Source organism: Leptonychotes weddellii, chromosome 7 (genome assembly GCF_054177405.1).
Source record: "Leptonychotes weddellii isolate Sample4059 chromosome 7, ASM5417740v2, whole genome shotgun sequence".
Classification (NCBI taxonomy): Eukaryota; Metazoa; Chordata; class Mammalia; order Carnivora; family Phocidae; genus Leptonychotes; species Leptonychotes weddellii.
In genome coordinates this window covers 43,970,312-43,993,422 of record NC_138375.1, presented here as the reverse complement: position 1 = coordinate 43,993,422, position 23,111 = coordinate 43,970,312, and the positions used below count along the sequence as shown (strand labels likewise).

Below are 23,111 nucleotides of genomic sequence, written 5' to 3'. Positions count from 1 at the left end.
AATCTGAAAATGCAAACCGACAGTATGTAGAATAAATAGGGCTCACAGACTGTTTTGCTTATATGGTCTAGTGTTTTGTTTTGTTTATGAACTAAAATACCTTCGGGGGGAGGAATACACTTTTTTATTTGCCTCAGGCTCCACCATTCTCTAGTGCTTTATACTCTGCTGGAATTTTGAGTTTGTTCCCTCTATCATAAATGATGAGATTCTGATTAAAAGCAAAAACAAAACTTCCCAGCCTAATGATCATTTGAAATAAATGCCTATTTTTTTCCCTAAAGGCATTGGCTATAAAAAAATGAAAGGATTTTATTTAAGCATATTTCCTACATGTTTCATTGCAGCTCAAGTATTCTTGGAACTGATGACTCTTCTGTTAGCTGAGGGAGGGGCTACTCACACAAACTTGATCAAAGCCAGTCTCAGGTTGAGAGACTCTTCAGAAAATGGTAGCTCTTCACTACAGAGTCTATTAGAATTTCAGCAACAAATAACTTGACCACATTTGAACTAATAAGAGCCCAAATGAGTTAACAGAAGTCTTCATTAGCTACTATTCTTCAACCCTGGTATCTTACATTTGGAGAGGACTTAAACATTTTTCGTTTTTAAATAATTTCAAATGTATAGAAAAGTTATAAAATACTATTAAAGAACTCCCATATACACTTGACCCAGATGAACTAATTTCTGACATTTTACATATTTGCTTTACCATTCCCTCTGAATATATATATATATTTTCCAAACCATTTGAGAATAGACTTTTACTCCTAAGTACTTCAATATGTATTTCTTTTTTTTTTTTTTAAGATTTTATTTATTTGTCAGAGAGAGAGAGAACAAGCAGGAGGAGCGGCAGGCAGAGGGAGAGGGAGCTCAATCCCAGGACCCTGGGATCATGACCTGAGCTGAAGGCAGACGCTTAAAGGCTGAGCCACCCAGGAGCCCCTTCAGTATGTATTTCTAAGAAATAGAATATATACTTATATACCTATATAAAAATGGTACAATTACCAAAATCAGGAAATTTAACATTGATGCAATACTATTATCTAATTTCAGACTTTATTCAAATTTCATCGGTTGCCCAATGATGTGTTTTGTCATTTTTTTTTTTTTTAGAGAGGGAGAGAGAGAGAGGTGGGGGGAAGGGGCAAAAGGAGAGGGAGAAAGAGAATCTTAAGCAGGTTCTATGCCCAGCATGGAACCCAAAACATGGCTTGATCTCACAACTCTGAAATCATGACCTGAGCTGAAATTAAGAGCCAGACGCTTAACTGACTGAACCACCCAGGTGCCCTTGTTTTTTTTTTTTAATGGCTCAAGATCCAATCCAGGATTACTAGTCCATTTAATCAACACTCATCTCCTTAAGCTCCTTCAATGTGGAACAATTTCTCAGCCTTTTGTGTCTTTTATAATATTAACATTTTTGAAGAGCACAGGCCAATTATTTTGTAGAATATGGATTTGCCTATTATTTCCTCATGATGAAACTCAGATTATGCATGTCTGGGCAGGAATATCCAGAAGTAATGTTGTGTCCTTCTCGGTGCATCACATCAGGAGGCTTGGGATGTCTGTTTAGACATCATTGATGTTTCTTGCCTGAATTAGTTGATACTTTGAGTTACAAATGGTGATTTTTAAATGTGATCATCCTTCTACATTCATTAGCTGGCACTCTATGGTAAGAAAGAACTTTCTCATTTATTTATTTATTTACTTACTTACCTATCAAACTATCTGCTTGTTATCGATTCTTATTTTACTCAACGGACTGTAGTCCATTACTGTCATTACTTATTTTGACACTCAAATTGTCACATATTTGGCCAGAAGGAACAATTTTAAGCTTCTTTGCCCTTTCACAAGTCCACATCATTAAAATATTTTGGGGGGCAGTACTTCTTTACTTTCTGGTGCAAGGTGTTCCAAGTTCATTATGTTCTTTCCCTGCCTCGACTCTGAATCCCCAAGCCGTTTTTTCAAGAACTCTATTTTAGTGGGAAGCGATATTTAGAAAGGAAGATCTGTGAACACAGAGCTGTTGTGGTGGCTATGAGGCTATTGTTTCTGGACCCTCCAGCAGCTGAGCTGGGGAGCATACGTACATGGTGAGTACATTGTCCACTACAATTGCATTTTATTAAACATTAAGTAGTTCCATTAAAATGATATCCATGTGAACTCTTCTCTAAGTGACAACTTGAAATAAACAATACAAGCCAAGCAGATATTTAATACCTATTTGTCTGCTATTTTGGTATTGGAAGTATTGCCTTAAAGCGTGTTTTAAGTGAGTTTGTATTTGATCAGTATTCATACTGTTTTCTTCCTTCTCAAGTAAGACCAAGATTCCCGGAAGAATCTTTTCCTTTTACCACAATCTATGTGCATATCTTAGAGTCATCTGTTTGATAAAAGGGGAGGTGAGTACATACATAGGCCCCCTTCTTCTATTTAAATTGTTCCTCTACTGTTTACTTAGGGATCAAAGCACAAGAAAAAAAAAATGCCTGGTACTTTTATAATCAACCAATAATTTATTCCTAATCTAAGGAGGACCTTAGTACCATATTTTTAGAAAACAAAGAAAATATCTTACTCATAAGTTTCCAGGCTATTTGGAGATTTTTCCACCAGATAACTGCTTGGTACATATCCTTCATGCCTGTTAAAAGAGAAATTCATGTTTAGACTATTATAGGACAAATTTTCACATCTCCATTTTAGAGGTGGTTCAATCCGTTAAAAGTCATTTAAAGATGGGGGAGTCTTACATTATTTGGCATTCATGATAAGACATTTTAAAGTTTTAGAATAAAAGAGTCGCTAAAAATAACAAAAATCCGCCATCTGTTAAAGGCAATAGATTTCACCACTAAAATGTGAACCATAATAAATAAGAAGTGGCTATGTCAGTCAAAAAGCATTATTTGTTGCTCTCCTCATTGTGAAATTTCCTCTAGTGGAAAAAAGATTAATGTTCAGTCTCTATTTTCTATAAGGAAACATTTTCTTTGGGGTGTGACAATCAGTATTTTTTCCACTTTAGTGCTACCATTTTATAGTCAAGAACCCAAAATAATTAAAATATAAAAAATCACTTTCCAACCACAGGTCCCAAAAGATACTGCCAGTCAGCATTATAAGCTTTTAATTCAAGGCCTCCCTAATATGTTGTTGTTGTTAGTTGAACTCCCTCAGACACAAATGGTAAAACATGAGAAAAAAGAATAGAGTCACGCTGGATTTAGAGGTAGGAGCTTCTTTTGAGCAGGAATACATAATTGTGCATAAACAAAGACATATGGATAAGGAGACTAATCAGCACATCAAAATACTTTACATTTGTGTGTGGTCTTGTATTTTGCAAAGCACGTTCACATTCATTATTGCATTTAATACTACAAGGTGAAAACAATGTCTCTTTTACTCTCTGGGCCTCTGGCTCCCTCTCTGTAAAATGAGGGCCTTAAACTAGATTCCACATAAAATTCCTCCCAACCCTGCCAATCTATAAAAAGATGCCTGAGAGTTTCTTGCTCTTTACTTCATAAAGCATATTTTAATTTTTATATAATAAGGCCATTTTTCAATCTGGTGATGGTGTTTAATGAGGAATGCATAATCTATTTTACAGAATTGTTTTGAGGAGTAAAGAAATCAAGGGATGCCAAATATGGGAAGATTGTCTCATATCCTGTGCCCATGGCTGACATTGCTAGTCAATCATGACATGCTTCCTTTGGAGAACTGAACACCCTGCTTCAGAATCATCCCTAATATGGTGCTCAAGGCAGTCTGTGCCAATTGATAGAAATCAAGTTATTCTAAAATTTGCTATTTCTTTTATATCTGTCTTTTGGAATCCACTTGATTTTGTCTGGTTTTGCCACACCATATGTTTGCAATTCCAGTACTAGGTCAAATATAATTTTTACTTTCAAATAGAATAACTGTGTTCTAATATGCCAACCACATAACATTATGTGATAATATGATTATCACAAATGGTGATTCTCTTCATTTGTATGTGGATGTAGGATTTACAAAGCTCCTTTCACTTTTAGCATCTCATTGATTCCCTCAACCCTGTAAGATAGACGGAGCTGATATTATCATCTGTGTTTCATAGATAAGGAAATGGATGCCCAAAGTTTAAGTGATTTTTCCAAAGACCTACAACAAGAGCAGCTGATACTAAAGTCCAAGGCTTCTGTCGCCCCATCTTGTGTACTTTCCACGATACTGCATTATTACAAAGCACGCTGGGGAAATTCCCAAAACACCAATTAGATTCTAGGGTGTCCTCTTTGATGGCCTTTGAAGTGCAGAGCTGAGTATTTCCATAGGCCACTGAACAAAGGGTAAACTGTCATTTGGGGAAGTGAAACCTAGGAGAAGAAATTTCCTGGCACATTAGGTGTGCTAAATAAATGTCAGTTGACTGGAGGAGTGAATTTCTGAATAAGTTCTTCTGGTGTTTGTAGAACCGGGCAATCTGTTTCTGATATGGGACTCCTTATAATAGGCAAAGAGAAGGTGATGTGATAGGCCTCACTTGCCTCCACGAGTCAGCTAGAGAGGGAGGTTCCACATGAGGTGCTTTGGGGTCTGTTCCTAGCTAGCCAGCAACACTGACTCCTAGACCACAGTCCTTGAATGCACCATATTTTACACCCCTCCCTCACTCTCCCTGTAGTGGTGTCAATAAGGCTACTTAAAGAGAAGGCGCTTTGACAAAGCAAGTTTTGATCTATGTAAAAAGTAAAGCCTTAACCCTAAAGATATTTGTGTGCCTCTTTTTTTACTCATCAGAATAGCTTTTTTTTTTTTTTTAAGGTTCGTGATACCCAGTGTTGACACTCCCACACACTGTTGGTGGGTAGTGGGAATGTAAATTTGGCAACCTTTCTGAGGAAATTATCTACCTAAATTGAGACATGCTCTGACTCAACAGTTCCATAGTTAGAAATATGAGATAAATATTTTTTCAAAAGAAAAATATACTTTTAAAACTATATATGTTGCAATTTTTTTTCAAAAAATTGCCCAGAAACATGAGCATGAGCAATACGAGATCTTCATTGTGGCTTTGTTTAAAATAACAAAGAAAACAATTTGGAAACTAAATATCCTACCATTTAAGATCATTCAAATATTTATAATACAAGCACACCTTCCAAAACTATGCAATTATTTAAAAAATAAATTTGTATCACTGATATGAAAAGATCTCCAAGATATATTACTAAAGGTCAAATGCAAGGTGAAGAGCAGAATGAATCACCTTTGTGTGAATGAAAAAGAAAGGATTCATTTGCGTATGTATAAATTTTTTGTTTGGGATACATAAGAAAGTGTTAATAGTGATTACTTTTGGAATTGATACGGGGACAAATGGAGGTTGGATTTTTATTTTTTTTAAATAAAACATCGATTTAGGCCATCCAACACTGCAGTGATGGAGTCTTTTCTTTTTCTTTTTTATATTTTTAAATCAGTAATAACCTCATGCTTTAAAAATGTATAAACCTGTAATATTAGTATACAAGGATGTTCATTGCAGTGTTGTTAATATCTGCAATATATTGGAAATAACCTGAGCACCCAGCAAGGGAATTGCTCAGTTATGGTATACTTTTGTGTTAGATTTATGCAATCATTGAAATCATATTCTGGAGAATATTCCAGGACTTGGGTAAATACCTCTGACATATTAAAAGGAAAAACTAAAACCTTATAAAACAATATGAATCTGATGCCTTAAAATTAAGTACTAGTATCTAAGTCATATATATCCCAGAGCATTCTGAAAGTTAACAAAAGTAATTTTGTTGTATTTCAGATCAGAGAAGGGCTCATAAGATTTTTTTTTTTTCATTCAGAACTCCCATAGTGGGCAACTGGTATTAGCACAACTCAACTTTCTCCCTGAATCATGTAGATGGCTAGTTCAAAGACTGGTAGTGTAGCTAAGTCTTTAGTATCTTCTTCCTGATGCTTCTTAATATAACCACTAATCTGTACCATTTCCACATGCTTTTTCTTTTCACTGAAAATAGACACCTCACAATGGGATGTGCCTTCAGTCTCATCTAAACACTCAAGAACAATAGTGCTTCCTTGTAGAACAAGCTGCCCATCTCCTACTCTATGGATGTTAGTGAAAAAACCCAGGGAATTTTTAGATGGGCTTGGGGGCTGGGAGTGCTTGTTGGGGAGTGAGCATAGCAAGTGACCACCTCCACCACTTCTGAGAAGTGGAAAGATCCCCTCAACCACTTCTGCCTTCCTCTTTCTTTTACCTCTGCTCTCCTCTCCTAACTCAGCACAATGGTCATGCTGATGGAGGCAGGACAAATCATTCCAGTGTTTTCTCTATTCTCACCTACCCTCAAGCCCTGGGACAGCAACCACAAAGATGCCTTACCCATTCCTGTCCTGTACTCTCCACCAGTGAATCTCGGAACTGTCCAGCAGGTAGTACTCCTCATTGCGTTGTAGCATGAGCTCCTGTGGATCGTTTGTTTGGTAGTCATACAAGGCAATGACAATGGTTTCTTCATGTTCCCGAAGTGATTGCTGGAGGAGGTAGAAAACAAAACCAAGCGATGACATAGAAAGGAGGTAAACTGCAGAACAAGGTCAACAAGTCCCTAAATTGTAACTTGCTCCTGGTTCTATGCCAGGTCAATACACCAGTTCCTACAATCCATTGGGTATTTGCTGAAACCACCTGCCTTCTCTAGTTGGCTTTCTTTATGACTTAAGACTGTAGTGCTGAATATGACACAGAGACAATCAGTACCTGGAATTCTTTGCCCCTCTCATTCTGTGTGCTGAATTTTGACCACAGTGAATTCCAAGCAGCTACATGCTTTTCATAAAAGTCTGTTGGTCACATGTTGCAGCCTCTCTACTGGCAGCATCATATTCTCGATGAAAGTGATGCAGTCACGGCTAAGTTATTCAGTACATGCTTTTCTGATTTGACTTGCAGCTTTGTCCAGATCCATAGGATCATAGACTCCTGGAGCTGGAATGCCTCTGAGAGATCATTCAATCCATTCTTCTGTTTAGAATGGGGAAACAGAGCCCCAGATGGGGAAATAGATATGGCTAAGCTTAACCCTTGAATTAATCTTAATGCTCTCTCTACGATAGCACATGGACTTCCTTCTTCCTCTTAGGGGCTCTCTTGCCTAAATCTACTTCTCAGTACTTTTTTAAGGATGATATGTTGAAGACATGAAGAAGAGATGATAAAGCAAACAATTGTGGAAGTTCAGGAAGGGCACACTTGCTACAGTTTGGCAGATTTTGTGAGACAGTAAATATGGAAGAGATTGAGATTACTGGTGGAGATGAGATTTGGTGTTGAGAAGCCAGTTTCTTTCTTTTTCTTTTTCTTTTTTTAAAGATTTTATTTATTTGACAGAGAGAGACACAGCAAGAGAGGGAACATAAGCAGGGTGAGTGGGAGAGGGAGAAGCAGGCTTCCCACTGAACAAGGTGCCCGATGTGGGGTTTGAACCCAGGACCCTGGGACCATGACCTGAGCCGAAGGCAGATGCTTAATGACTGAGCCACCCAGGTGCCCCGAGAAGCCAAAGTTTCTATGAGCACATTGAAGCATTTGGTGGTATAAAAATCCTGGAGATCTAGAAAGAAAAGCTTGTCATACTGAAGTAGTATGTCATCCCAGCTGAGCCCAGTTTAGGATTTGAAGTCTAGATATTGGTGGAGCTCATGAGATGGTGTATTGGAGTACTGCAGATAAGAGTCAATGGGACTGAGGCTTTCACCCCAAGAGCTAATGGAGGAAGGATTTATATTCAAGGGCACCTGAAGATTGCAGAGGGCTATGACATCATGGTATTCATCCCATTATAGGCCCAACTAATTGATCAATCCCTATGAAAAGAAAGCTAAGAGCAAGGTTCTCAAACCATGGTGGTAGCTTTCCATAGGGAGCATCTTGGACATCTATGGGGATGTTTTGAACGTCAGAAAGGTTTAGGTGTGCTGCTAGCATTTAATGGGAGAGGACCAAGAATGCAAAAAATCTCGGCAGTATCCCACATCCTGTACAACTTTTGAACGTCCTATTAAACATTCATGTGGTGAGAAACCTGCTTATAATAATAATGTATAATAATACTCTGAGCCTAGATCCTACCTCTACCCTATATAGTTGGGACTATGGGGGAAACCATCTGCAAGCCAGAGGTGACTTCCCCAGAGATGGCTTGGTATCACCTAAATCTTATAAGTCAGTATATTAGATCAGTCTTTCTCCCTACTTCAGTGTGCTCCAGAATCACCTAGAGGTTTATTAAAATGCAGATTGCTGAGACCCTCTTCCAGAGTTATGAATACAGTAGGTCTGGGGTGGGGCCTGAGAATTTACATTGCATTTCTAACCAGCTCCCAAGTGATGCTGATACTGCTCGTCCAGGGACCACACTTTGAGAACCACCACTTGAGTTAAAGACCACCACTCCAGAAGCTCTGCTGCCTACTAGCTTAACTACTAAGCTGTTGAATGGCCTTGGAAAAGACTCAAAATCTCTCTTGGGACTTGATTTCCCAAGCTTTAAAATGTGAATAAAACTATAACCCTCTGAAGTGGCTAGAACAGACAATGAGGAAAGGAGGTACATTCATATATATGTGTATATATATTTAATATATAAAGATGTATATATATGTATATCTTTGAAATAGTAAAAGTGTGGAAGTACTTTGAAAAATATAAAATAATATCAAAAGTGAGGTGTGGAGTAACTATACAATTTTATTTTATTTTTAAAAAAGATATTATTTATTCATTTGAAAAAGAGAGAGAGAGAGAGCATGAGTGGGCAGAGGGAGAGGGACAAGCAGACTCCCCACTGAGCAGGGAGCCCGACTTATCCCAGGCTTATCCTTTTAAAGATTTTATTTATTCATTTGAGAAAGAGAGAGAGAGAGCATGAGTGGGCTGAGGGAGAGGGATAAGCAGACTCCCCACTGAGCAGGGAGCCCAACTTGTCCCAGGCTTGTCCCATTGTCGTACTGATGCTTCATTGTCGTACAATGCTTCTGAGATCATAACCTGAGCTGAAGGCAAACGCTTAACCATCTGAACCAACCAGGTGCCACAATACACTATTTTATATAGATAGCTGTCATTATACCCCAAAGTGGTCAGGTGGCTGGATACACAGTTTGTTATCAATAAGTTTTTGTTGAATGAATAAAGTAAACTGAGGACTTAGCAGCTGAGCAGTCCTTTTATGTAAACAGACCCATGAGACAGTTCAGGTTCAAGAGACCCAGTGTGTTCATTTCAACTGAATTACTATAACCTGCTGCATTTGCCAAGGATCTGAAAAATCTGGGCAGATGGGGAAAGTGCAAAGGGGACATGCCAGTCAGGTAGCTGCAGTGATGGGTGTCCACCGTGCCCAGAGCTCGAGCCCTTACTTACCCTGTTGTCTTCAGGAGTAGGAGGAAGAGGCTTCTTTGAAGCTGAAACGAGGAAAACAGAAAAAGAAAATGAGCATGAAACCGAATGTGCCCAACCGGAGGTGAGCAGCCAGAGGGCTTTTCAGAGAAAAGGGGCCCTTAGGTGAACAACAGAAGAAAAGGGCCAGAAGAAGCTGACGAGACACAGAGAAACGAAAATCAGCCTTGTAGAGCCCGTGTTTTATCTCTTTTAGCCTGTTGGTTCCCCACTTTATTTTCTAGAAGATGCCAGAAACTTCTAGAAATCAATATTCTGTATTCCCCGTTAAAGCCTAATCCAAAAGTTGCTTCAGAGGCATTAGGCTTGTGTCCTTCCATGTGGGCCGGGAGGCCTCCACAAACACACCTACCACCTGCCAAACCCTGGAGTGGGAATTGGTGACTCAGGGTAACAGTGACTCAGCTTCCTGAGGTAGCCATGGGCTTGGGGAGGAGGTGGGTGAGGTGAGGGGTCATTGTGTTATTTTTGGGGAGGGCTGGAATCTACTTTTAGTTACCTTAATGCTTCTGAGCATGTGTTCTGGCTACCTCCTCCAAACAACACCCTTAGCACCTCTCTCTCTCTGTTTATCTGTTTATGTCTCCACAGCTCCCTCTCTTCACCTCTCCTCTATGCCTTCTTTGCTGCTCTCTTCTTTCTCTCCCTCCTTTTGTCTCTTCCTCTGTCTCTTGGTATTTCTCCTTTGAGGCCCTGAAAAGGTCATTCCTGGAATCAATAGACCAAAGTTGAATGTCTGGGAGTAGGTGTGGCATGGGAGGCCGCACATCAGCTTCTGCTCAGTTCAAAGAATGATTTAAAAATTAGAGATAATATGGGAATAGGCTCCATAAGTAGGTGGTGAGCTCCTCATCTCTGCATGAGATTGACTCACGTATGAGGTTGATCCCTTCCTGACCGGGACAGCATCTCTCAGGAAGGCGGTAAGAGGAGACCAACATAGTGACATGGGAACCCAGCCCGTGTGCTAACTCCTTAAGCCAGGGCAGGGTGGGGTGTTGACTTGGGTTTGTGATTAACAGAGAAGAAGCAAACAAACGTAACTGGAAGCATGGATCCTATTTAGCACTCAACTCAGAGTACCAGGAGACTGGCATTCTCTCCCCAGCTCCACTGGGAATGAGCTGTGTGGCCTTGGGCCCCTTCCGACCCTGAACATTCTGCAACGTATATCTTTTCCTCTAGCCTTGCTTTTCCCTTCTTTCTTCTCCCTCTGGGTGCAGTTGGTTTGTATGACATCAGAGCCAGTTCTGGTTGCAGAAATGAGTGTCGCTGTGGGTTGGGTAGAGCAGGGTCCATTTTTACCCAACCACCTCCGCTGCTTTCCAGACATACACACACACACTGCTGTATCTCAGCTTCAGATTCCTCTGTCTACAAATAAGAAAGACTAGTGGGCATAATTACCATTTGTTGAGAGCTCAGTAAGTGCCAGCAGATGTGTTAAGAGCTTTCCACAAGCCCATTGTTGCAAACATGAATGTAGGACCACTAAGAGACTGACTGTATAGTAGTTAGGCCCTGGGTTCATGGGGTGAGCAGTTCAGCATGAGCAGCCATCTCCAAGTGCCATGATGGTGAGTCATTCAGATGCTCATCACCCTCAGTCATGTGTCTAGCACTCAGTGGAGGGAAGTACTATGCAGCAAGAGGGTCAGCTGCAACACGCATGGTGAAAACTGCAAAATGGAAACATAGACTCAAGGAATTCCAGAACTGGAAAGGGGCTTGGAGACTGTTTCATCGTAGGACCCCTAAAAGTTCCCCTAACATTGGAGCAATGAGGACATTAGGGCCCTTGATGGCCAAGTGATTGGTCCAAGGGCCCACAACAAAGGTGCTGGCAGGAATTTGGAGAGCAGACCTCTAGCTTTGGAAAGGGCTTTCATGCACCAGTGAAAGCCCATGCCATCTTGTTAATACGGTGGATTTCACCCACATAAAACCTTCTGTTTCATTTTTATGAAATACTAGCCTTTGTGAATATGGTCCATAGGGTAATGCAGAAGATCATTCGCTTCTAAAACCAGGTATATATTGTTCTTCTGGGCCAGGGGACTGGTAACCTTAAACTTTCTCTCCCAAGGTGGAGGGTGAGAAGTAATGGTTTTTAAAGTGGTACTAAGAGGGGCTGTGACTCAGGAAGCCACGGAAAACCCAGACATGTGTTACATTTAGCACATCCGCCTTGGGTTGTCAATGTGAGGTATTCTGTTTTAGTGCAAAAAAGAAACTGACAAATGAAAAAATGTGGCTAGGGTAAGAGAGGTTGAGAGGAGAGGGGAATGGAAGCAAAACAATTCACAGGATCCATCATTCCTATTCAACAATGGCTTTGCAGAGCACTTCCTCACTGTGTGACCTTGAGCATACCCAATTGCTCAAGGTCTCCTGTTTCCGTGACCTCACACCATCTCCCCCAGACGACTGTGGGGAATGGGAGCTCACCATGTGTAAAAGTGCATGCAAGTGAAGTTGCACTTCATTGAAGGTTCAGGTCCCAGAGCAATCACAGAAGGGAAAAGTGGGTCGCACCCCAATCCCGCATTCCGGGGCCTTTGCCCTCCAAGAACCAGAAACACTGTCTTTTGTTTTCATTTTGCATTTAGGCTCTGACCTCCTTTTCTCTGAGATTATAGAGATTGATGGCGAGTTTGAAGGGGAGGCAGAGAGAAGCCACAGAGTACAATAAACAGTTTTTGGTTTTGCTTTCTTCCCCTCCAAGAGGATAAAGTTGAGCTACTGGAATTAAATATATGTGTGATGTGACACCACTGTAATAAATAAATGATGTTATGGATCTCTAAGTCTGCCTCTACAACTTAAGACTTAAGTCGACCATGCCATTTACATTTTCTAACTTGAAGGTTATGGCCGTGCTTCCCAAACTTTACCATGCACACGAATCTCCAGGAAATTTGTTAAAATGCAAATTTTGATAGGGCAGCAGACCTGGGATGGGGCCGGAGAATTTATATTTCTAACTAGCTCGCAGGTGATGTTGACAGTACAGGTCCAAGGATGACACTTTTAGTAGCAAGGAGCTACAAAGGCATAAGGTTTGAGATGAAAAACATCAACAGGCAAGTAGTAGAGGCAGATGATTTCCTTCTGAAAGTTCTAAAAATGCAAAATTTTGTATTCAATCCATGACACCCCTGATGATGGGAAGATGTGAGCTTTTACTTCCTACAATTAGAGAGGTCAGTCATTTTGCAAAGAAGAAAGGGGAATTCCCAGTCTCTTACCATTCTTTGTTGGATCGTACTGGGCACAGCCCACTGCAAGCTTCTCCAGCTGAGCACAGCACCTCCATCTCCCATCCATCCAGAAATTAGGATGATACATGGGCACCAAACTGTTATTATTCCTTGTTTCTGAAAGAGATTAGCACCAGTAGAAGAGTTATTTTCAGGTCAGTCTATCAAGGGCTACCAACTTCACAATTCCCTGAGATTGGACCCTGCATAAGCTTGAGTGAATAGTACATGTTGGATTTAGGCATTACCAGATCTGGGTTCTTGTCTGGCCTTGCGTTAATTGTATGTCCCTAGGTTGGACAACACCCTCATCTGAGCCTCAACACACCCTCTGATCCTAGACTGGATCAGTGGGCCCCACAAAAGCGCCCAAGGGGCACTGGGAAGACTGAGTGGGAGGGATTCCAGCCCCTTCATCTCTCCCACCTTCAACCACAGGAATTTTGCTTTTATCCATTCTAGATTTGTGGCTTTAAAGTGAGATTTTGGTAGGAAAATAAAAAAAAGGTTCTCCTGCTGAAGAAAAGAAGTATAAGAAGTGGAGATCTAGACAAGCCATCTCAAATGTTCCTTCCAGCTCTAACATCCTATGAGTAAAGCCCTATGCAGAGGGAGAATAGCCAATGGACACAGTTGGAGCCCTTTTGATAACTTTTTACTTTAATGTTTATACCGAGCTCCATGACTTGAGAGCATTTTCCAGCTTACCCAGCATTGGCCCGTTCATACCCTCTTTGAGACAACGACCTTGGAAGAAGATAAGAACTGTATTTTTATTCTCATTTTTCAGGTAAAGGCATCATGGCTCCCAAGATTCTAAATGGTTTACTTACTCTTCATCCTTATAGCTACTTAGAGACAGATTAATATCTGAACCCAGTTCTCCTATAAACTGGGTTTGCTTTGGGCAAAATAACAGTACCACCGATTGAGTGCTTTCTTTGGGTATGGTTCTAAGTGTCTGACATGTCTTAACACGTTTAATTCTCACAATAACCGCGTGACCGATTGTTATTAGTCAGAATTTATAGCTAAGGAAATGGAGACCCTGGAAGGTCGAGGAACTTGCCCCAGGTCACAGACTAATAATTGGCAGAGCTGGGATTTTCACCTTAGCAGCCTGGCTGCACCTCTCACGTATACCCAAACACTGTGCTGCTTCTAATGATGCTGTCAGGGAGGCAAGCCTAAGAAATACCCTTCCTGCTGATCTGAAAACCTTTAAAGCTAGCTAACATTTATCGGGTGCCGACTCTGGGCCAGGCTAGTTCCAAGGGCTTTCCTCACAGCAGTCCTGGAGGCAGGTACTATTATTATCGTTCCCTCCTTCTTTCCTTTTTTATAGATGGGGAAACTGAAGCACAGAGCAGCTGAGGACGTTGCCCTTCGCACACACGGCTAGTAAGTAGCAGAGTCAGGATTCAAACTCAGGTCATCTAACTCGAGGGCCCATCCTCTTATTCTTCACACTAGACCAGGAGTGGGCAAACTTTTTCTGAAAGGGCCAGATAGTAAATATTTTAGGTTTTGCTCACCAGCAGGCAAAATCGATATGTTATGGAGGTACTTCTCTAATCCTTTAAAATAGGACCATTTAAAAATACAAAGACAATCCTTAGCTCAGAGCCTTATGAAAACAGGTGGTAGGCTGGATTTGGCTGAACTTACACTGTACTGATTGTTGCCCCTTGGGCCCAGGGTGAAAAGCTGGAATCAACACGGCCACCAAAAGCAAGAAGTATTTGACCACCCGCTGCCCTTTATCTTACTGTGAACCCCAAGCCCACTAGAGGATCAAGGGATCTCAGGGAGCCATTGGCAAGGAGAGTCATTACCTTCTTTAAGGGCCAGAACCCAGCGCTGCCGGCTCTCACGGTCTGGAGCAAACACATACAGGAGGTAGTTGTCATGCACAACCTGGAGATACACACAGAGTCCAAGGTGAGCCGTGCGCCCAGAGGTGGATGACTGAGAGCAGGCCCATCTGGCGTAGGGAGCCGAGAGTGGGGCCTCAGGTGTTTATTACTTAAAGGCAAACATCTGGGTGATTAGGAGATCAGTGTCCTTTTTATCCAGATATTTGAATGCTCTGCAGACACAGGGTGTATTTCCACAGCTCAGACTATTTGTCTGAGATTCCATGTTATTAGTAAGCCATTGCTAAATTAAAACAGCGGGACAAAAACCTCTCCATGTGACAGCATATTTATTTCTCATATTAACTTTTATGTGATTAAAAAAATCTTTCTGGCATATGAAAGAGTAAAAAATTAGATGAAAAATGTATAATTGAGATTTTAAAAACTTATTTTGAAATAATATAAGACACTCCAGTGGTTCCATAAATAGTACAGAGTTCCTGTGTTCTTTTCACCCACCTCTCCTTAATGATAACATCTTATTACATAACCACAGTACAGTTTCAAAACCAGGAAACTGGCATTGGTCCAACACTACTAACTAAAGTACAGATCTTCTTTGAATTTTACCAGTTTTTTTTCCATGTACTCTGTTTTTTTGTTTGTTTTTTTTGTTTGTTTTTAAGTAGGCTCCATGCCCAGTGTGGAGCCCAGTGCAGGGCTTGAACTTACAACCCTGAGATCGAGACCTGAGCTGAGATCAAGAGTCGAATGCTTAACCAACTGAGCCACCCAGGTTCCCTTTTAATGTGCTCATTTTTTTTTAAGATTTTATTTATTTATTTGAGAGAGAGAGAGCACGCAAGAGAGTGAGCATGAGCGGGGACGGGGGCGGGCAGAGGGAGAGGGACAAGCAGACTCCCCACTGAGCAGGGAGCCCAACGTGGGGCTCTACCCTAGGACCCCGAGATCATGACCTGAGCCAAAGGCAGACATTTAACCAACTGAGCCACCCAGCGTCCCCTAATGTACTCATTTTTAATTGGAATTTTTTTTAAAGATTTTATTTATTTATTTGACAGAGAGATAGAGAGAGAGCACAGATAGAGTGGCAGGCAGAAGGAGAGGGAGAAGCAGGCTCTCCACTGAGCAGTGAGCCTGATGCGGGGCTCGATCCCAGGGCCCTGGGATCATGACCTGAGCCGAATGCAGACGCTTAATTGACTGAACCACTCAGGCGCCCCTAATTGGAATTTTAATGACAGGAAAATACATGTTATTCATTTTACTTTCATTACTAAAAATTTCAACTCATGGAGGTCAACTTTCTAGTAAGAAAAGAGTTCCTTTTTTGTGTCACATTAAAAATGGAATATTTACCTCTCAAATTGGCGAAGAGGAACAGTACCCTAGAAGGTACAAGAAGATATCCACTGCTTCAGAGTCATAGATGCCAAGAGTGAGGACAAGATTTGGACAATGTCATGACCTAAAGACAAATGATAACCTCCACCAGCTCTGTCCAGTAGGACTTTCTGCAATGGTGGAAATGTTTTATTATCTGTTCTGTCCAACACACAGCTATTGAACATGTGAAATGTTCATTCATTCAGTGTGGCTTAGTGTGACTCAGAAATTTTTAATATTGTTTAGTTTAAACATTAAACATCCACATGTGGCTAGTGGCTACTGTATTGGATAACACAACTCTAGCTAGTTCTGAGATTATAAAATTTGAGTCTTTTTGTCCCAGAACTTCCAAACAATTTGTAATCAAGTACTACAATCTGTTGCCTCAAAACATGAGTAAATTGTACTTAAAGAATATTAGGTTTGGGGCCATTGATAGGTTTTTTTTCCTTCCTCTAGGAGCAGAGAATTGGGATTTTTGTTGAGGTAGGGAAGACATGAGAGTAAGGGAAATGAGGAATGAAAACTTTTTCAAGATTTTATGCTTTGTTGAATAGAATGAATGAATGAATGAATGAATGAATGAAAGAACACAGCAGCTTTGTTGCGGGCTTTGTTGCGATCTAACTATAGATCAGAGTCGTCCCTGTCCCACCTTCTAATACAATGACTGAGGATTTCAACCATTGTCCCAGGAATGGGAACTAGTTCCCTCAGGTGTAGTGGACTTACCTGAAATGGATATTTATAGTGGCATGGGATACTAATGTCACTTTTCACAATCTCGACACATTTGATTCGGGAGAGTTCAATGGAGCCCTTCAATGTGCGCTTTTTCTGTGGGGAAAAAAAGCATATTCTATTTAAAGAAGAGAGCAGACAGTATTTTTGTCCAGGTTGCTTATGGAAATCCACTACTAGATAAGATCCATTAGCTTTGTAAACTAACCCCCCCATATATCCAGAAGCTATTTCTTGGCCCTCTGGGCCTCAGAGAGACATTCTGAGCAGATTCCTGGGAGAACATGCCCTGTGAATTGTCTCTTGATGGGGTGACTGATTTTTACTCATTGAGCCTTGACGTCTTATATCTCAGTGACCTTTTGACAAACAGCAGCCTTGTAGCTGGGGTGGGGAATGCAGTATGGAAACCGACTCCATGCGCCCGTTCTCTCTGTTTTGTGCCGACCCATTGCCTGGCCTGGATGGTGATATATACCTTTAGTGGCACCTTTCTTTCCTACATCTGGTTCCTCTAGGTCCCTTATATTTATCAACCGTCCCACAATGACACCCCTGTAGGACATTCCTGACTCTGCTCTATAACTATCTCTTCTTTACACCCCCATCATCTTACTGGCTTCATGTCTCATTTCCTTGGACATTTGCTAGGTTTATTTCCTTGGTAATTAATTTATATTATGGTCACATGATGGTTATGATCTATAATGATGTTACATGTTACTCAATTCTAAGGGTCCTTGTACTTTGAGAATGGATCCCAGGGGATGTCACCCAATGGGATAGATTCTACTGCTAACTATCAGGCTGCAGGGCTAGTTAGGGGAAAGCTTTTGTGGAGCAGAAGCCTTTCACAAGTGCCTACAATTAGGCTTCCATTGAGAACAGAGTTTAATTCAGCTATGGAACCAGCTGCAAAATACTGCATTACACCTTATCTTTTAGAAAGAGGTAGCAAATGGTGGTGAATTGGACAAAAGGTTGAAAAGGACTAGGTTCAAAGTTGGGTTCTGTTTCCTTATTGATTTTCTGTCTGGATGATCTATCCATTGATACAAGTGGGGTATTCAAGTCACCTACTATTATTGTATTACTATCAATCTCTCCCTTTATGTCTGTTACTATCTGCTTTATGTATTTAGGTGCTCCAATGTTGGTTGCATAGATATTTACAATTGTTATATATCCTCTCATTGTATTGGTCCCTTTATCATTATGTAGTGTCCTTCTTTGTCTTTTGTTACCATTTTTGTTTCAAAGTCTCATTTTGACTGATACAAGTATTGCTTGGATTTAGGTGTGTGTGTGTGTGTGTGTGTGTCCATTTGCATAGAATACCTTTTTTCCTCCCTTCACTTTCAGTGTGTATACATCTTTGGGTCTGCAGTGAGTCTCTTGCAGGCAGCATATAGGTGAGTCTTGCTTTTTTTTTTTATCCATTTTGTCCCCCTATGTCTTTTGATTGGCACATTTAGACCATTTACATTTAAGTAATTACTGATAGATGTGTACTTATTGCCATCTTATTACTTGTTTTCTAGTTGTTTTTGTAGTTCTTCTCTGCAAAGTTGGCTCAACCTCTAACTAGCTCTGTGACCTTGGGCAACTCATCTCACCTCCCTGAACTTTAATTTTTATATCCACTAAGTGAGGATATATTTAATGCCTGCCTTTGCAAGATTATTTAGAGAATAAAATGGGCATATGTAAACAAATTACTTGGCTTATAACAGGTGCTCTCAATAAAGAGTACTCTCCCAGTTAAAGAGGTTAATGAAGTCCTAACTATGGTAAGAGAGCCATGATATGATAAAATTCTCCAGAAGTGAGCTCAGTTTGTACTTCCTATTTTTTTGAAACCCAGCCTAGTTGCTGGCCTTTGCTTGGGCCAGAACTGAGATGAAAAAATGCCTTGTCGTGTTTCTTTTTAAATTTTCTTTCTAAAAACTACTTTATTCATTTTTGAAAGTACAGAAATTATACATGTTCACTGTAACAAATAAAATAATATGGAAGTATGTTACGAAAACATTTATAGTGTCATATCATTCCACCCTTTTCCACAACCTTGAGATAGCCAAGGTTAACCACTTGGAATGCATTTGTCCTTCCCACACACACTTATAGGATATATACAAACAAAAACAATCATCTGCTCCACACAGTGGTCTACAGCTTGCTTTTGTAATCTAAGGATGTATTAAAAGGTCAGTTTTCCCTTAAAAACCTCTGAAAACATGTATACTTTGAGCTCAAAATATCTTCTCATTTAGAGTCTTCCACAGCTAGAAATACATGGCTTGGTTCTGCCCATAATCATAGTTCTTTAGGATGGTTAATATGTTTTTTAAAAACAGAAGAGCACAAGGGAGCTGCCTTTTCAGCAACCTTCTGCCACTGTGGGTAAACAGGGAGTCTGAGCTTTGAGGTTATCTTGTTTTTTTACCTCTGTTGCATTATTTCCTTAGTAGTATACATAGTAAAATGCAACAAAAGGCTCATGGCAGTAATAGGACAACTCTGTTTGCAAGACATGTTTATCCTTGGAAGCCACTAAGTCCTGTTCTCCCTGAGAGTGAGGCCAGGACATCTATCACCATATTCCTAAGGCATAGTGACAGGCTTACAACAGGTGCTCAGTCAGAATGATATGAATGAAGGGCACCACGCTGAAACACAGTTTAAACAATCTCAGTCAGATTTAAGGCTAATGCATTTAATTCTTCAGGAACTACTTACTGGGGACCAGCTATAAGCTAAGTGCTGTTCTGAGAGCAAGAAATAGAGAGATGAACATGGTAGATCTTCTCATGGAGCTCACAGTCTTGTTGAGAGGGCAGACAATATAAACAAGTGCCATACAGAGAATAGAGCAGGTTGATGTGACCAACTTGTGGATAGGGCAGGCCTGTCTGGGGAGAGGGCCTATGAGAAAAGATCAGGGAGTTGAAAAAGGCACCAGAGATGATGTCTGGGGGTGTGGGGGTGGGTAAGCACCCTACACTGAGTTCACAGCAAGAGCAAAGCCCTAAGGTAGCAAAGTTCTGGATATGCATTTGTTGTTAATAGCCTAGGATCATCATAATCAGGGTACAAAATGGAGGTAAGTATTAACGAGAGTTTGAGTAGGGATAAAGATTCTGTGTGATGTTTTAAAGCAAGAATAGCAGAATGGGAACCATATATGTAACTTAAAGATTTCTAGTACCCAAACTACAAGGAATGAAAAAGAAACAATAAAATTAATTTTAAGAATATATTTGTTTACCCTATTATATCTGAAGTATTATTTCAACATGTAATCAACATAAAAAATTAATGCGATACATTATTTTTTGTACTAAGTCCTTGAAATCGTGTATTGTAGAAGACATCTCAATTTAGACCCACCACGTTTCAAGTGCTCAGCAGCCACACATCGCTATGGCTCCATTATTGGACTGTGTGGCTTCAAGATATCCAAGGAGGGCTTCTCCTGTAACCTCAGATTATCTCTCTTAATCTCTTAATATTCATTGACTTCAAACATGGATTTTAAGAGACACTGTGTTAACAGCCTGTCAGGTGAGCTGGCTATTGGGTTTGTTCTTCTGTTGGAAGGGATTTCATGTTCCACCATCAAAACTCACTCTTTTTCCTAAATGAATTCCCTGAGGTGGGTTGTCTTCAAAGTTCACAAGATCTGATACGTGGTAAACAAGAGTCCAGCTGTGCATCCCCCCAGCTGGGGACTGGGGAGTAGCCTGTCAGTGAGCTAAACACAGTTCCATCTCTGAGAAATGGTGATTGCCTGTAATCATCCCAAACAACTGTGCTATTTCTGAAAAATGCCAGGGTAAACTTTCCAAGGAAACCACACAAGAGCCATCAGGAAAAGAGAGACACCAAGTAAAACCTGCTCTCATTCTTACTTCTCATTCCATCTGCATCACTCGAGGTGAAGGTCACAAGACCTCACTTGGCCTTTGTCTCTTTTCTTGGCCATGTTCAAAGCTACACTGTCTTCATATTCCAAAGCTTCCACCTGGACACCTGATATGTGTCAAACACAACCCAACAAGATGCTAGTGTCTACATATTTGCATAAAGGCAAGCTTGTGCACGCAGCTTTTATATCCCCTTTCTTTTTATGTTAATATATTATACAAAATAGAATTTTGGACTGTGAGTTTCAAAAAGAGAGGCAGGGAACAAATCCAAAATAAAGGACGATTCACATTTTTGAGCACATCTTATACTTCAGGCACTCAACAGGCCAGCGCCCATTTAACCTACGATCTTGCAAAGTATCATTGCCCCATATTGCAAGTGAGGACCTTGACATTCAGAAAGGCCAAGTCTCTTAATAAGTGGACTGGAAGGCTACAAGCTCAAGTCTATAACTCCAGAGCCTGAGCACTTAACGACTATGTTTCATGGCTCTTGCACTTGCCCCGACTTTCCACAGGAGATTTTCATTCCCCAGACTCCAGCTGAACAATCAATTGCATGCTCTATACTCTGAGCTGTGGTCTGGCAGGCATTTGTCTGTGCCCTCTTTGATCGTGCAATGCTTATGCTGAATTTGAAAGGGGGAGCACATTCTCTGCTTCCTCAGAATGATAAGTCCACTTCACTCCTATTAACATTGGCTCTTTTGCTGCAACAATGTCCAACAGATGTGTCATTGAGAAGCTAGGTATTTGATACCTAAGAAAGAAGATATCTCCACCCTCCTGAAAAACAGCCGAATTTCACCTTTTTGCTTTGGAGAGGCAGAGTGGGAGAGGATTGGAACTTTCAGGTCCAGTAGACCTACATCTGCCTGACCAGCTGTGCAACCTGAGGCAAGTGTCTCAACTTCTCAGTTGCCTTGTTTTTTTTAAGTGAGAATGATCATAGTCCCTGAATCATTGGGCTAATTTAGAGGACTTTAAAAAAAAACACATAAACCTACTCACAAACTCATTCAAATGCTAAACCAATCACTCAAGTGTTACTTCCTTTCCTTCTCCAAATACTGTACATAAAATAAGACCTTGTTCACTTGTCTTTATGTGTCCACATTTTGGGGGGTGATTTTCTTTTGGGCAAATATGTAACCAGGAACCACCATTTGGGAGGGGAAATGTTAATTTTTAACTGGCAATACTGGTGATTTTGACATTCCGGAGTCATTTGTTTAATTTGTAATTATTTGTAAAATCAAGCCAAAACCACGAAAGGGGCCTATTTCCTGGTCTTCCCGACTGTGTTACATTTGCTCTCAGAGGGCTTTTGCTTTCTGCTTTTCCTCCCACTCGCCTATCAAAACCTTCCCCAAATACTCATTCACCAAGGGTTTAACTTACTGAAAGAGTAAAGCTTGGCTTGCTTCAGAGGAGTTTGGATTAGGACAGATATTAGAAACTGAAGCCAAGAAAGAGCTTCAATAATGGAATTTCAGGCATTAGCTGTGAGTGTATTTTTCAAAAGGGAGTGATGCGTTTTAGACTTTTCCAGATCACACTGTAAAAGTAGCCACATACTGCCTTTATCAGAGTTTCTTTATGATTAGAAAATCTTTCTGGTGATGATTCTAACCAAGGCATTTCAAATATTTTGCTCAATGCCTTTTCTGGCCTGTAGTACATTGTACAAATCTGAAATCACACAATGACACAATTGAAATTAAAACTGATGTCCTGTGAAATGAAACTTAAGTGACTGATTTGGGGGGGTTGTCCCCTTTCCAACACACACAGCAGAATGCCAGTTCGAAAATGGGTTTTAGGGGTCTTCCTGGATTCTAGTTGCATCTTCTCTGCAAAACATGCTCAAGGTAGCCCATGAATTCGCTCCCAGTCTCCCAACTCAACAGAAGTCTTTGATGACAAAGGGGACCTCATGCTGCAGGTGAGAAAAGCAGAGATTCAGGACTTGCAAAAATCATGGTTTGAGTCTCTGGGGTGACAAGTAGCACAGGGCAAGTCGTCTCAGTTCTTTGGGCTTAGTTCTCTTCGTTCTTCTTCATTCTTTTAGTTCTTGAGGAGTCATGGGCTTGCTGACAGCCACCGTGCAGGGTCACTGTGACCTGAGCTACGGAAAGGCACCCGGCACATTGCCCAATACCCAATAAAGATGTGATCATTACTGTCTCAATGGAAATAGTAGCATTTTCTAAAACACCAGGGCAATTTGGGATTAGCTGTTGCTGACTCCTCTCTTCCCCTAACCCATATCCATGAAACTTTGCAGTTCTGGGAGAATCTGGAGCTAAGGGGGCAGATTTTGAGGCTCCTGGGCTGACTTAAAGTCAGGAAACTATGATCCATCCCGCACCTGCCTTCTTTTCTTTCT

The 23,111-nt window shown here is 40.7% G+C and overlaps 1 protein-coding gene across 1 annotated transcript in view; it reads right to left on the bottom strand.

Moving 5' to 3' along the window:
- The window catches only part of ITK (IL2 inducible T cell kinase), a 63,658-nt gene that overhangs the window by 25,469 nt on the left and 15,078 nt on the right, over positions 1-23,111 (bottom strand). Inside the window, exons 2-7 of the mRNA XM_081826239.1 lie at positions 16,785-16,889; positions 14,619-14,700; positions 12,772-12,900; positions 9,488-9,528; positions 6,446-6,597; positions 2,615-2,680 (exon numbers count right to left, since the gene is read on the bottom strand). Coding sequence (XP_081682365.1) covers positions 2,615-2,680; positions 6,446-6,597; positions 9,488-9,528; positions 12,772-12,900; positions 14,619-14,700; positions 16,785-16,889 — 575 coding nt within the window. The remainder of the gene's footprint in view (positions 1-2,614; positions 2,681-6,445; positions 6,598-9,487; positions 9,529-12,771; positions 12,901-14,618; positions 14,701-16,784; positions 16,890-23,111) is intronic.